This window comes from Limanda limanda, chromosome 1 (genome assembly GCF_963576545.1).
Source record: "Limanda limanda chromosome 1, fLimLim1.1, whole genome shotgun sequence".
Classification (NCBI taxonomy): Eukaryota; Metazoa; Chordata; class Actinopteri; order Pleuronectiformes; family Pleuronectidae; genus Limanda; species Limanda limanda.
Genome location: NC_083636.1, coordinates 21,718,948 through 21,733,246, shown reverse-complemented (window position 1 = coordinate 21,733,246; position 14,299 = coordinate 21,718,948). Strand labels below are relative to the sequence as shown.

Sequence of the window (14,299 nt, the reverse complement as noted above, 5' to 3'; positions counted from 1 at the left end):
GGAACACAGCTGCTCCAATCATGTGGCTGCTCATCGTTTCCACGGTGAACCAATTATCTTGTCAATGATGGGAGAGGAAGAGTGTGAAAAAGAAAATGTGCATGGATGACAAAGTGTGTGTGTGTGGGGGGGGCAGTTTCCTTCCTGTTACATTCTTCTCCCGGACAACGCTGCATTCTTTGGTACCCCACGTTGTCATGGTAACAGCAGCATCCTCGGAACGTCCGTGTGAAGATATTTGATGGAATTTGAGATACTTCATGTTTTTTATTTTCCTGATCTTGATAAAATTTGAGGTCTGTTTTATAAGCTCAACAGACGAAGTTTAAAAAATGTTTGTCAGCTTCAACTAGTTCTGTTAGACTGGAACTAAAAGAGCCTCCAAGCTAACGTATTATCGTTTAGATAGCTAAACACATTGTTTTTACCAAAAAATAACATTCAGAGAGAAAAACATATATAAAGATATTACGCTAAAATCGAAACATGTTAATTTAATTGTTGACCAACTTACTTTGTGACTCACTGAAAGAACAACACATTAAAATGAACAATGAAACTGTTTTATTAATAATAATTTTTCACCACAATAAAATTTAACAAAGGCTCACTAGAAAAGTGTCGACGTCTGTGTTCTGTACAGTAGATACAGTACATTGTAAAACTGGCCAGGTTGGCACAGCAGCGCATTCAACCCCAAAAATGTATTTTTCAAACATATTTCAACACTATTTACAGATAAAATCCACAATAAAACGCAGCTGTCAAACATCACAGAAATTTAGTGTAGCTTCACGCTAACAGTGGCTAACCTCTGGCTTTAGAGATCTCCCAATAGAAGCTAAATGGCTAACGAATTTCACACATGCTACCAAGAGGTCGTCAGTTAAACCAAACGACCGCAGTCAGTTCATCTTTTTTGTAAAAAACAAAAACGTAACGTCCAGTGGCGAGTTCCTCCTTCAGAAAGGCGGAAGCTGCTTCGCCTCTGATGGCCTCCGTATTCACGTAATTTCTGTTGGACTTTCTATCTACTTGTTTGTCTGTCTGTCTGCAGCTAGCTTTGTAAAGGAATGCACTTTGGTAAATTCAACCAAATGCCCTGGGTGTTAGTCACAACAATGACAACACTAATAATGATATTAATAATGATAACTGAGTAATCTGAGGTACCAACATGAAAAAAGAACCCTTAAAAACCACATCAATGCTAACGCTAACAGTCTGCATGAGCACAACTGTGAATAGCTCAACGTGACTGTAGCTAGCAGTCGAAAAACGTGCTATGTGCTACTAGCAGCCAGTTAGCTGTAGGCTAGTGTTAGCTTCACTGTAGAGAAAATAAACATCAGTGCAGCAGCTAGCGGCTGGACGCTAGCGGTCGATCGGCTAGTGTTAGCTTAGCCCTGTCGTCAGCAGGCGTCGCCCGTCTTTACTGAGGCGACAGTTGGCTGATATGTGTCTGTACATTGTGCAGCCATGTTACACAACTCACCCCAACACAAACACACACACGTAGATGTCAGTGCATTTTAAAGCTACAGTTTGTGGTCAGTGCGTTGGCCTATGAACTTGCTCCGCCCACAAAAACCTCAGCCCATTTCTGGTGAAAGGTGTATTTCTACTCGGGAAAAATAAAAATACACATAGAGATGTATCAGTTCATAAAATGTACATTGTGACTTTGTTTCAAATGAGTTGACAGAATTCATTCTCACAAAATTTTAGGTGTCGTACTATTATAAAAGTCAGGAATTTTGAAATGAGCAAATTCAAGATTCTAAATAAAAACAACTTTAGACGGTTAGAAGAAAAACTGACATTTTAACAAAGCTATTGCTCTGTGAAAAATTCTAACGTTCACTAAAAAACATCTAATCAAATAATAAAGTTAAGAGATGCAGGAGTAATTATTCAGAGATGTTAACAAGGATTCTTCATCAGAGTGTTTGAATCAACCTTTAGTCCATGAAGTGAACGATCCTCCTCAGTCCTGATATGAAATCACTGTTATTTATCTTGGTGGAAATGTCTGTGGTAACCTGAGCCATAAGGATAAAATGGTACGTTGCACCAGAACTAGTGATTGTTGCTATGACATCGCCACTTTGTGTGTGTGTGTGTGCCAGGCGGGCGCAGCATGGCGATGAGATACTGAAGGCACAAAGTTACGACTCTCAGCGCTCCTTCTCACTTAAAAAACATAAAAAACATACTCAACAAACCAATCAATCAAATCTTTAGAAAACAAACATCGAAGAGGACCGGCCCACGCGTCCTCCTCCTCCGTCCACTGGGGCCAGAGTTTCCCCTGAGGTGGGCGGAGCAGGTAGTCTGTGTTTTATGTCAGAACTTCCTTATGTTCGTCACATCATTGTCATCGTCCTCTTCTCGTGTGCTACATTACAACACATTTGTCAGGCTGACGTCGTCACATGACCAGCCGTCTTCCTCCTCCTCCTCTTCATCATCCTCGTCCTGGCGTGATCCACTTCTCAGAGTGCGTTAAGATACATTTGTGTTTTTATTTCGATAAGTGTGTGTTTGTGTGAGGGAACAAGCTTTTTAGAAAACCTGTCCTAACATTGACATCACACACACACACACACACACTGCTACATACATCTGACGCACACACACATTCAAGTATACGGCATGAACTGCACATCATAGTAAATATGTAGATTAGAGTAATAAATATCAATTAAAGTGGAGTAAATAAATAAGAAGCATCGTTCCCCCCCCCCCCCTCCCTCCACCCGGATCTCACTGATTGATCCATTAACTACTGATCAATAAATTACCAGTTTGATCAGCATCTACACATTATGGGAACTGGTCATTTTGATGTTTTGGATCATGTAGTTCATGATTTCAGATTCTGTTATTATCTTGTGCTGTATTTCTGTTCTGTAACTTCAAACACTTCATACAAGAATCTGGGTCCAGTCACGTGATTGGTTGTTTGTAGCAGTGAATGTTGCTTAAGTTGAGAGTTTACAGAGAGTTATCCAGTTTGTGTTCAGTGGAACTTTTGGGAGTTTTCAGTCTTATTATCACGGTTATTATGAATATTCACTCTGGAATCAAGTATTTTGACTGCGTATTCTACATACATACTAATACGTCTAAAACAAAAATGACCTCCACCCACACAAGCGTTTTAAATCCACCTACTCTCGTAATACTCTACACTAACACACAAGAAAATGCACGTCACACGACCATACACGTACACTGGTCACGTGGTGTAAACAGGAAGTAGATTGTCTTCTCTGCGGTTGGTCGCTTCGTTACAGAAAATACAACGAACGAAGAGCAGCGATGGTGAAAATTAAGAGTAGGGATGACGAGGTGGAACTGTTACTGACAGGAAGTGTGAGCAACGCTTTGGATTCACCGCTGATAGTCGAGTCATGTGACTGATAGGAACCAATCAGGAAGAGAATGTGTGTTTTTAAATATTTCCCAGACTGAAACAACACTGGAGTTTTCAAAATAAAACAAGACCAGCAGTGTTTATAAAAGTCTCTGATTTAGAGGCTGGAAAATTCCAAAGTACTGTGGACGGCAGGTGTAACCATAGCAACAGTGTTACGTTTTAAAACTAAAACATAGTAGTTTGGACATAGAAAACAGGACTGCTTCTGAGCATCGCAGAGAAACTTTGCTGGTGTGACTGGACCCTTTTAATTTGTTATTTTTACTAAATACTGTTGAAAGTCATTTAATACTCTCAGACATTTTTGTTTATTACTCTGAATTAAAACCCTGAATTAAAACTGGAGCTTTACATAATGCAGCACAATCATATGTTAATAAGTTTGAAAAACGTTATTTTACTAAGAATTCCTTGGTTTAAATGTTTTTGTCTTAATCTTCACTCTTATTGAAGCACTTGATCAGAGTAGAAATAAAAGTCTTGGTTCCCTGTTGCATTGAACCAGATAAATCTCTATATACACAGCGGACAGCTTCAGACTAACGGTTACAGTCTTTACTTCTAAAATATGACGCGAGACTCATGTTTCTCTGCACAGGACCGTAGTGAGGGTCTCGCTGCGGCCAAGCTCAAGATACAAGAACACGCTTTGCAAAACATATATAAGATTTCAGACAAATGGCCTCTCCGATCACACAGGGTCTCGTTTTAATGGATGTTTTAAAGCTGTGAAATCCTTAGAGCTGCTCTGTTTTCCAAACAGCCAGAAGGAAGAAACATTCGATCCTCTCCGCTCTCTCGACCCTAAAAAACTTAACCGTCGTGGGAACACATCCCGCTCTGTGCTGTGACATTAAGGGAGAGAATTTGGCCTCATGTGATTCCCGTGTGGCTGAAGGTCTCTTTTCCTTTGAGTAGCATTGCCCTCATATCTGGAATAATTCAGGACGTCTGTGACTGTGGAGTCCTTAAAATACTATTCAAATTCATGAGTTGGAATTTTTCTATGCAGCTTTTTTATCTGGTCTTTCAATAGTGGCTAATGAAATATAAACGATATTGAATAAACGGTTCACGACGATAAACAAGACTTTGGTTTCTAACACGTATCAGAGCCCTTTGTTAAAACTTGTCCATAAAAAACACCTTCAGTCCACTTTCTTCTGTCTCCTCCTCTAGCAGCCATTTTGTGTCATTAATAATCACACACCTTATTCTTCTTCTCTTTTTCTCGCTCTTCACCTCTTCACTCTCTCTGCTAACCCTCACAAAACTTAAAAACACTTAAAAATCATATAAATCTGAGTCGTTAAAAATGTTAAGTCATTCGATCTGTGCTTCGTAAGGCTGGGCAGTGGAGAGCTAACAGGCTATGGCTAAAGGAGGCTAAGGCTAGCCACCTGTCTGCCAAAAAAGGCTAATAGTGAGCCAGCTAAAGCTAGGCTGACTGCTAGCCAGTTAGGTGTAAATAGGTAGCAATCTGACAGCTAAACACAAACAAGTAGCTGTCTACCAACTGACCAGTGCCAGTTAGCAGTTAGCCAGCTGAGAGGCACGAAGCTAGCAACACTGTAAAACAGCTAGCTAGGAAAGTTAGCTAGCTAACAGGTAGATGATGGTTCCGTCGGTTTCGTTAGAATATTTTTTTTACTTCGATATTTTTTTCTTTTTTTTACTCGTGTTTCCCAAAATGTTATAATTTCTTGAGATATTAAATAAAGACTAGCGAGCTAATCACTGCTGTCGCTTTAGTGATATATGGAAATATCTGCATTATTTTGTCAGTTAACTACATAGAATATTTTCTATGAGGCTGTTATTGTCTAACAGATATAACCTTGTAAGACTAAAATCAATAACAGTTGTTTTTGGTGTCTAATCCGTTCATTAACTGTAAACTGAGCTTAATAGAATATGTACTAAAAACAAAATAGCCTTGTTCCCCCCCGACAGCACCATGTTTGTCTGAGTGTGTTTGTGTGTTCGCAGCTACAGAGCGATATGGTGTGTTTTGATTGTCGTTGCAGCCTCACGATCATTTCAAACACTTCTTGCTGCTCACAACGTAAAACAACTAATTGTCAAGACTGACAATGCGCCCCAGTTCATCGATCAAGTTTCCTTCAGCTTAGTTTACGTCCCAGCAAAGCCATTCTGCACATTTTAACAACCCAGTGCAAAGCCTCCATGGCTGCATTTGTCCTGAGCGCACCCCAACAACGCTGTGAAAACCAGTTTAAAAAAAACAAATGCTCTTAAAACTGGACAAACCAGTTTCATTCAGGTCCAGCAGGTTGCTCACAGCTGCTCGGGGAGCACAGCTCTGACTTTCCACCACAGCGAGTGGGGTGCAATCACTCTCAGCTGACCAGTTTGGGCAGGACCGTCCTAGGCTGAATGTTTCCATTGGCATCTGTGATTGCTGCCAAGTTAGTCCTGGTTTTGGAGGAGGAGGATGTGGTGGTTGAGGAGGTGGTGGCGAGCTTGGAGAGGGAGGTGATGGCGCTGTCGGAGGTGGCGGTGGCCCGTTTAGATGATGAGGTCTTGTCCCCCGTGGTGGTAGTTCCTGCTGGTGGCTTGGGAAGTCGCCTCCTCAGCCAGGGGTGGCGCAGGGCATGGCTGGGCGTCATCCTGAGCGCCGGGTCCCACTCCAGACACTGTTTGAGGAAGTCCAGGAACAGCGGGTCGTCGCAGCCTTTCAGCGCTACGCTCCAGTCTTTGTTGCCCGGCGGGCTGCGTAGCTTCCCCCGCCGTGATCGTCCCCCGTTCAGCACAGTGGATCCATCGGGCAGCGTGGTGACGGTGCAGTACCGCGGGTAGCCTTTGGACGAGACAAAGTTCTTGGCTCGTTTAGAGGCGTCAAGGAGCTTCTGGCTGGGCATACCCAGGAGTTCGATGATGCAGGCAAGCTGGTCAGCTTCATCCTCACCCGGTAACAGCGGGTACCCAGTCAGCAGCTCAGCCAGAATGCAGCCCAGGGACCACATGTCGATAGGCATCCCATACCTGGAGCCTGAAGGAGAGGGCAGACCATCAAGATTTAAAAATATCTGCCGATTAATAATTTCTATATCCTTTGGTTTTCTCTCTTCTTACCTAGAATGACCTCTGGAGCTCGGTAAAACCTGGACTGTATGTAGGTGTAAACTCTCTGATGTTCATAACAGCTGGAACCAAAATCGATGACCTAGAGATACAGAGATAGAAAGTGATCATGTTTTATTGATTAAATATCATGCCTTCAATAGCTAACCCAGCAACACAAAAGTGTTTTGTTTCGCACCTTGATGCCGCTGCGTCCCTGTTGCTTGAGTAAAATGTTCTCAGGTTTGAGGTCGCAGTGGATGATGCGGTTCTTGTGCAGTGAGTCCAGACACTGCAGGATGGAGTGGGCGAACTTCCTGACCAGCGGGAGGCTGAAGCCCTGGAACTTGTTCTTCTTGATGAGCTCGTAGAGGTTCATGCTGAGCAGCTCGAAGGTCATGCAAATGTGGTTTCGGAAGGTGAAGTTTTCCAGCATGTGGATGACGTTCATGCTCGAGTCCTTGTCCTGCTTCCTCAGGTGCTCCAGGATGCGGATCTCCTCTGCCGCCTGCCGGTGGAAGCGCTTCTCGTTGCGGACCATCTTCAGAGCCACGTGGGTCTGCGACTTGTGGTCGAACGCCTTCACCACCTTCAGGGGGAGCAGAAACATGATGCTTTCATTTATCCTACAACGATTATACCTTCTCTAAAGCAAAGTAGAAAGGGTTCTTCAACAAATAGCTAGTTTTAGACAGTAGCTGTAATAGCTGAAGATCGAGCAGAAATCCTACCTGTCCAAAGCTGCCCTTGCCGATGACCTTAAGGACTTCGTAGCGATAGGTGATGTGGTCATGTGGGATGTGGATGTAGGATCCCTGATCATCGTCGAAGCCGCTGTTGTTGGCTCCGCCCATGACCCCTGACCTCTTCTTAGCATTCGGACCAACAAAATACACTGGAGAGAAAAGGAGTATAACAGTTACAATTAATGATCAATTGTTAACTATTCTTATTGGTGTCAATCAGGAACAATCTTTGGTTTGACCTTATTAGTATCTTAGTGATGATATTCAATTCAATGAATATTGATTGAAATAATTATATTTCCGCTGTTATTGGTTTTCTGTTGTTAGCATTAACCAACCAAGATAAGTATGTTAGGAAGGATACTCACCCTCAGGGAAGCTGAAGACCTCGTGGTGTTCGAACGAGGACATCTTAGACATGAACTGCTTCATGGCCTGCTCCGGGGACAGGGGGTGGGGCTTTGGCTTGCTGTCTGTCGACTTGTTGGAGGTGGCACTGCCCTGGCGGCAGTGGTGACTGGGGTCTGAGGACGACGTCTGCCGGTCAGGCAGCGGCAGGCCGGGCCGGGTGGAGCTGAGTGGAGCCAGGCCGTTGGGCTGGGAGGTCAGGACCGGACGCTTATTGTCCTCGTACAGCTGGGTAATGTGGACCTGGGACTGTGACGATAGCTGCACGGCGTCCGACATGGCGGCTTTAGAGCCTCCCTGGGGAAACACGGAGAAACATCAGATCAGCCGAGGCCTAAAAATAACTGCACAACATGAAAGGTAGAGTGGCAACTTCTGATTCTATTACATCTGATCTTAAACTGAAAGTAAATGTATAGCTCGTCTAAAAATATTGTCAAAAGTCGGATGTGTGGATGTTCTTGAACGCAACATAGGAAGCTTTGAGAAACTGTCTCTGTTCTCAACAACCACACACGTATCATATGTTCCTTTAAGTTGACTTGATTAGTTTGATAATCTAGTTCTCATAAATAGACCTTTCTCTCTCTCTCCCTCTCTCTGTCTCTCTCCGTCCCCCTCTCTTTCTCTCTACCTCCCTCCCTCTCCCCCCCTCTCTCTGTCTCTCTCCCTCTCTCTGTCTCTCTCTCTCTCCCTTTGTGTCTCGCGCTCAGTGAGTCATTCCTTGTTGCTGTGGTGACCAGCACACCTGGGTCCATTCAGATAACAGTGGTGCATTTGGTTTCAGTTCAGTTTTCAAGCACGCACGCGCACAGACACACACACACACACACACTATTACACATTATTGTGGTCACATCGCCACCTGTAATAAGGAACTACAACAACATGGAAAAGCAACAAAAACACAGACATGCATGTGTGTGTGTATGTGTGTGTTTGTGTGAGTGTGAGCGTGAGTGTGTTGTAGTTACAGTGACATATGAGAACAAAGTGTTTGGTTCTGTTGACTTCACCCATACCTGACAACGCACACACACATATACATTCACACACATAAACACACACACTGTATGTATGTGAACTAAAATTATGTCATAAAGGCTTCTGCTGTAACATGCTACTGCTAATTTTAATAGTAATGATATCATTGATAAATGCTGTGTGAGTCCCTTTATACCATTAGTCCAGTGTGTTAGTGTGTGTGTGTCCATGTCCCCTTCACACCAGCCTATAAACCAATCAGCTGTTTAAAGCGTTCCAGAGCAGAGGGCTATTATTAGCCGTGTGGCTACAGCTGACTGCTCCACATGCTAACAGCATGCTAACACGATAACTGCAGCTGTGTGTACCGTCAGGGGAAGATGGTTGTTGTTACGAAGCGGCGGCAGGGCGGCGGGCGACGTTGTCTGAGAGCCGCTGTGACCAGGAGAGTAGACCGGCTCGCCCACTTTGCCTGAGAAGAGACAAAGAAAAAAAGATTTGATAAATTTTAGACATTGATTAAAAGTCGAAACATGTTCCTCACATGTTCTGCAGGTTCTGACTGTGAGAACAAATGTCTGAGTCAGTGTCTCTGGACATGTTCTGGATCTTCTCCTGCAGCCTCCTGGTAAAATGTGTGAAACATGTCCTTGTGAGTCCATGTGAGCAAACAGCAGGACAATGTGTGGAAGCTTCCCAGAGAGCGAGTGGACGTGTTGATGAGGTTTCTAACACGTGACAGACGTGAAACTGGAAGAACACAAATATCTCAGGATGAAGAAGAGGAGCCGTACACGTAGAAGACGAAGACTTTATAGAATGTATACATCATGTCCTGCCTCTTGCTGCTCTACACAAAATGTCCAGACAACATTTTCTGGAGTTAATATCTGAAACAGCTTTATCAGGCAAACAAAAATTGTACCTTTAAATATCAGATACTAACACATATTTACTCAAGACTGAAATCTGAGACAGAAACATCTCCTGGGCTTTTCCTGTAAACACACAATGAGGCAAAAGAGGAGCAGACAAACAAACAACCGCCCTTTAACTCAATAGCAGAAAACATTCTAATAAGACTTGATCCTAAAAGTAATTATGACAAACTGTAACAAAACCAACATTAAACTGCCTGAGCCTGGAAACAAAGGCACCACGCCCCTCTCACACACACATCAGTTCCTTTTCTGTTACAGCTGTGCACATGGACCGGTTCTGTAATCCAGTCATCATCAACTCTCATAACCTGTCATCTTTTTGTTCTAATTGTCGTTCTCTTTAATGGTTTCTTCAAAAAGATAAGAGTGTCAGTAAAAATAAGTGGAAATTAGTTCTCATATCTGTGTTTGGGTTTGTCAAGATGAAACACGACTGACCAAACTCATGAATTAAACAATTGACCAATAATAAAAACAGCAGTTGATTGAGCATTGCAGCTCTAAGGCTTCATCCACACTTAAACAGTTTGATTAGTTTTCTCTTGAGCTCGGCCCAACAGTGATGTGATTTTAAAATAAATCGTAGAAGTGTGAATGAAGCCTAAATCACGTGAAATCAAAAGCTGCCTGAGACGTCAGCAGTTTAAAACCCGACATTGTGTCCAGGATCGTGGTTCAAATGAACACAGTCTCGGAGTGACCCAGGTCGGGTCCCTTCAGGAGTCGGGAGTCTGTTTGGGTCCCGCAGGTTGATTCAGTCTAAGGAGGATGAAGGTTTTAATATAGCCTGATAATCCCAAATACACTGCCTACCTCTCTCTCTGCGTGACTTCTGCCTCCAACGCCATCAATCATCAGCTAATCAATAATTTGAAAAATTCCCCGGCTGACTAATCGATAATGAAAATAATGTTTAACCTCCCTCAGGACGTGATGTGACCCTCAGGGGCCGCCGTCGGGGTGTCACAGCCGCGCAGCTCGAAGCAGACAGATGGTTCGTGCTGCTGCTTTCTGCCTTTAATCTGAACACTCGCTGTAATCCTGCTAATAAGGACGACTCAGATGCCAGCGTGCTGTAAGACGACGACACGGCAAAGAACATGCAAACGACAGGGCCTGGAACACGCACCGTCAAGCTAGCAACGCGCTATCAAGGACAAACTCCTGCAACAATCTTCAGGCACAAAGTTCACAAACTTGACACAACCTTAAAGAAACATTTGATTATTGACCAACTGCTTTAATGTTAAAATGCCAGAAACGTCAGGCTCTTACTCTGAATTTTTCCCAGTGGCCCCGAGGCCCTTCACTGGCACCACGGGGCCCCGACCTCTACAGGAGACTCTGATAATGTAACAGGCATCGACAGTACGCCGGAGAGCATGTCCAGTATTCCTCGCTGCGAGCCTGACAGATGCACGCTAACGCCGTTCTGAATGTGAAATCGACACCGAGCTGGAAATGCCAGGGCGCCGGCGAGCAGCCGCGGCATGCGGCTCGACAGGACAAGTGGGAAAATGCAGCAATGTGAGCGTGTGCGCGTCGCAGCAAGACATTCAGAAAGTGACCTGAATGAGGAGGAAGTAAAAAGACAGAACGCCTCCTTTTTGATATCAATCTGCTGACGGTGCATTTCAATCACTGGCACGTAATGGATCCCAAGCTGCAGTAACATCTAATACTAATGATAATTTAAGAATGTAGCTAAAAATGTGAAGAAAAGTAATTAGGAAGTAGTTAGAAATCCAAACATTTGTTCTTAAATGTTATCTGTGGTGATGCTATTAATGTAGAGAAAGAATGTAAACATGCTGGAGCTGAATAAGTCACATAGTTAATCAACAGAGACTTAATCTGCAAATATTTGGATATATTCCAGTTATTTTCTTAGCGGAGTTTGGACTGTTGTGAAAAACGTCCCTAAGTAGTGATTGATTAATCTGGACGAGGACGATCAGCAGATTCATCAATAATGAAAGTGGTTGTTAGATGTTTTACAGTATTGACTGAAACTAGGACACATAATGGAACCAAAGTGGAAACGCAGCCTGAAGCAGCTCGAGCTGGTGCCAAAGAGCCTGCAGGAGAAAACACACACGGCTAATTCAAGCCACTAATGAACTGGTTATTAAACCAATAATGTTTCTGTAATGATAAAATTACACAGTCATAAAGTAAGTGACCTCTGATGGACATAGTGGTCTTATTTTTTGAATTTTCACATAAATGGAAAAGATAACTCTAAGCAGATGCGCCAAGTATTTAGTCAAAATTGTAAAATTAAAAACATATATACAAGTTGTCGTCACAATCTCATACCTCAGAATTCACGATTTCTACCATATGTGCTAACGTTCTCAGAAATGGCAACGGTAACAGAAGCTTAAACATCATATCATATTTCTATATTAGCCATCTTTATTATCTGCTAGCTTGCTAAACTATTAGCCCCTGTGGCTTCGAAACACCGACAGTAATATTAATATCGACTGTAAATAAAGACGGACAACACGACTGCTCCACAAAAGTGAAGCCAAAGCGTTTCCCATTGTCACAACAAAAGAAACAAAGAATCTTGACCTCGACACCACTGATCTTGTTTCTTTAAAACAACAACACAGATGTCAACACCTCTAGTTCCCAGAGGAATGCAACTGGAACCTAAACTCACCATTACACAATTACTAACAATTTGCCTCCATATTGCTGTTGCCTAGCAGTAGAGTTCTCATGACCTAACCTCAGGAATGCCAACATACAATGTATTAGTGCTGCATTGTCCCTTTCAGAATCCTAAACTGCAAATAAAGATGGACGACAGACATCTGCCAAACGTTAATCATAGGCGTCTCGATCGCCCCCTTGTGGCTGCATTAACCAAACTCTCTATTCAGAGTTAATAGCGACGTTAGCAGCTTATAGGGCGGACACTAAGCTACATAACGTATAAACATGTAATAACACGTGTAACATAGGACGGACACTAAGCTACAGGACGTATAAACATGTTATAACACATGTACACAGTGTACAGTGTAGTGTGGAGCTGGAGGCCAAAACCCACCCCGAGCCCGAGGACACACACAGACTCACTTCACATGACAACAACACACAGGGAGGGGACATGTTCGGATCCTCAGAGCAGTGGAGTGTCTCTGAAGAGACGTGGAGTGTCAGGACACACTGAGCTGTCTCAATCTGCTGCTTCGCTATAAATAAACCTGCAGACGTCCGCAGCCGCTTGAGCTCTTATTAACCGTTTCCTCTGTTTTCTTGCCTGTGCCCCCCCCTCCCCGTCTCCCTCGGGGAGGTTACACTGGATCTCATGAGGAGAAACACTAGTCCTCTTCCTGTCTCCCCGGTAGCCATCACGGCACCTCGCTGTCTCCGTCCCGGTCCCTGACGCTACGTTCCCCGGAGAGGATCCGATCAGCGGAGAGTGTCCGCCGCGGTGGCCGGGGTCAGGCGCCCTGCGGCCGGCTGCAGTGTGTGTGCTCACCCGTCGGGAGGACCGAGGTTCCGGGATTCTTGGTTAACATGGCGGCCGCTCCTCTCCTCTGGACACCACCGAGCAGGACACCTCCTCTTCCTCCAGCTGCAGCTCCTCCTCTTCCTCCCCTCCTAATTCTCCCTTCCTGTCACTCACTATATTGCTAATATTAATAATTAGAATAATAATAATCCTCTCATCGGGTCACTCATTCACTAATAATAACAACAATTATTATTATTATGTAATATAAAATTGTATAAAAATAACAATAGCAATAACAACATGTTCCTTCTCTTCCCACTCTGTTGTATTTGCAAAACCTCAAAATATATAAACAAATATAATAATACAATTATAACAATACGTACTGAATACGTCTATTTAAACACAGGGCATCACAAACAGTATAATACATTAATAATAATATGTGCCTTCTCCTTGAACTCGATTTTATTCCAAATGAAAATAAAATTCTAAATGAAAACATTTAATAAATTGAAAAGATTTAATTAGTGAATCTTGAATGTTTGTGTCTCTTTATCATTTAATAACACTATTTAATCTCTGTTTTACGTTGGTATTACTCCGCAGTAACCATAGCAACAACAGTGATGCTCCACAACATGTCATCAGTTGTAAAGTGAAACTCACCACAAACATCAGAGGAAGTTTAAATCATGGAGAACATCTGTTCTGGTCTGGAGGAGGTCGGAAGGTCTGAGCTTCTTAAGGCTTCAGGAAACTCCAAGTGACGCTGGAGGTGTCTCAGAGCTGAGCACGCTCTTCATCCTCATCCAGGTGAGGACATCATCATCATCCAGCTGCCTGGAGACCAACAACATGTTTACGTCAGAGACACGCAGACGCTTCCTCGAGGCCGCGTGGCTCTGACACTGATGTTTGCTCAATGTCTGGTCTCAGGTTTCACACCTTTTAGTTAAATTACAGAGAGGAGCACACTTACGTGACTCACACAACAGCAGACGTGCCGGTGTCGGGTGAAAGTACATTACGACATCTCTTTCTCAGGTGAGACAGTGAGGTCACTGGTCCAAAACCAAAGGGAGTCTCTGGATAAGGTTAACTGGGAGTTTGCACATCAGTCAGTCGGGTCTGTTTGAGACAAAGATGGAAACAAAGATGGACGACGCGTCTTCCTCCCACGACCCGAGTCTGTGGAGTTGTTGAAGTCACCAAGAAA

At 43.5% G+C, this 14,299-nt stretch overlaps 1 protein-coding gene across 1 annotated transcript; it reads right to left on the bottom strand.

Moving 5' to 3' along the window:
* Positions 1-2,765: 2,765 nt before the first annotated feature.
* dyrk2 (dual-specificity tyrosine-(Y)-phosphorylation regulated kinase 2) lies at positions 2,766-13,157 on the bottom strand. Its single transcript, XM_061075793.1, has 7 exons — positions 13,105-13,157; positions 9,033-9,136; positions 7,641-7,977; positions 7,258-7,421; positions 6,726-7,115; positions 6,539-6,629; positions 2,766-6,455 (listed from the first exon to the last, which is right to left on the bottom strand). Exons 1-7 carry the CDS (start codon positions 13,142-13,144, stop codon positions 5,803-5,805), a joined length of 1,779 nt encoding a protein of 592 aa, XP_060931776.1. The 5' UTR covers positions 13,145-13,157; the 3' UTR covers positions 2,766-5,802.
* Positions 13,158-14,299: the final 1,142 nt, after the last annotated feature.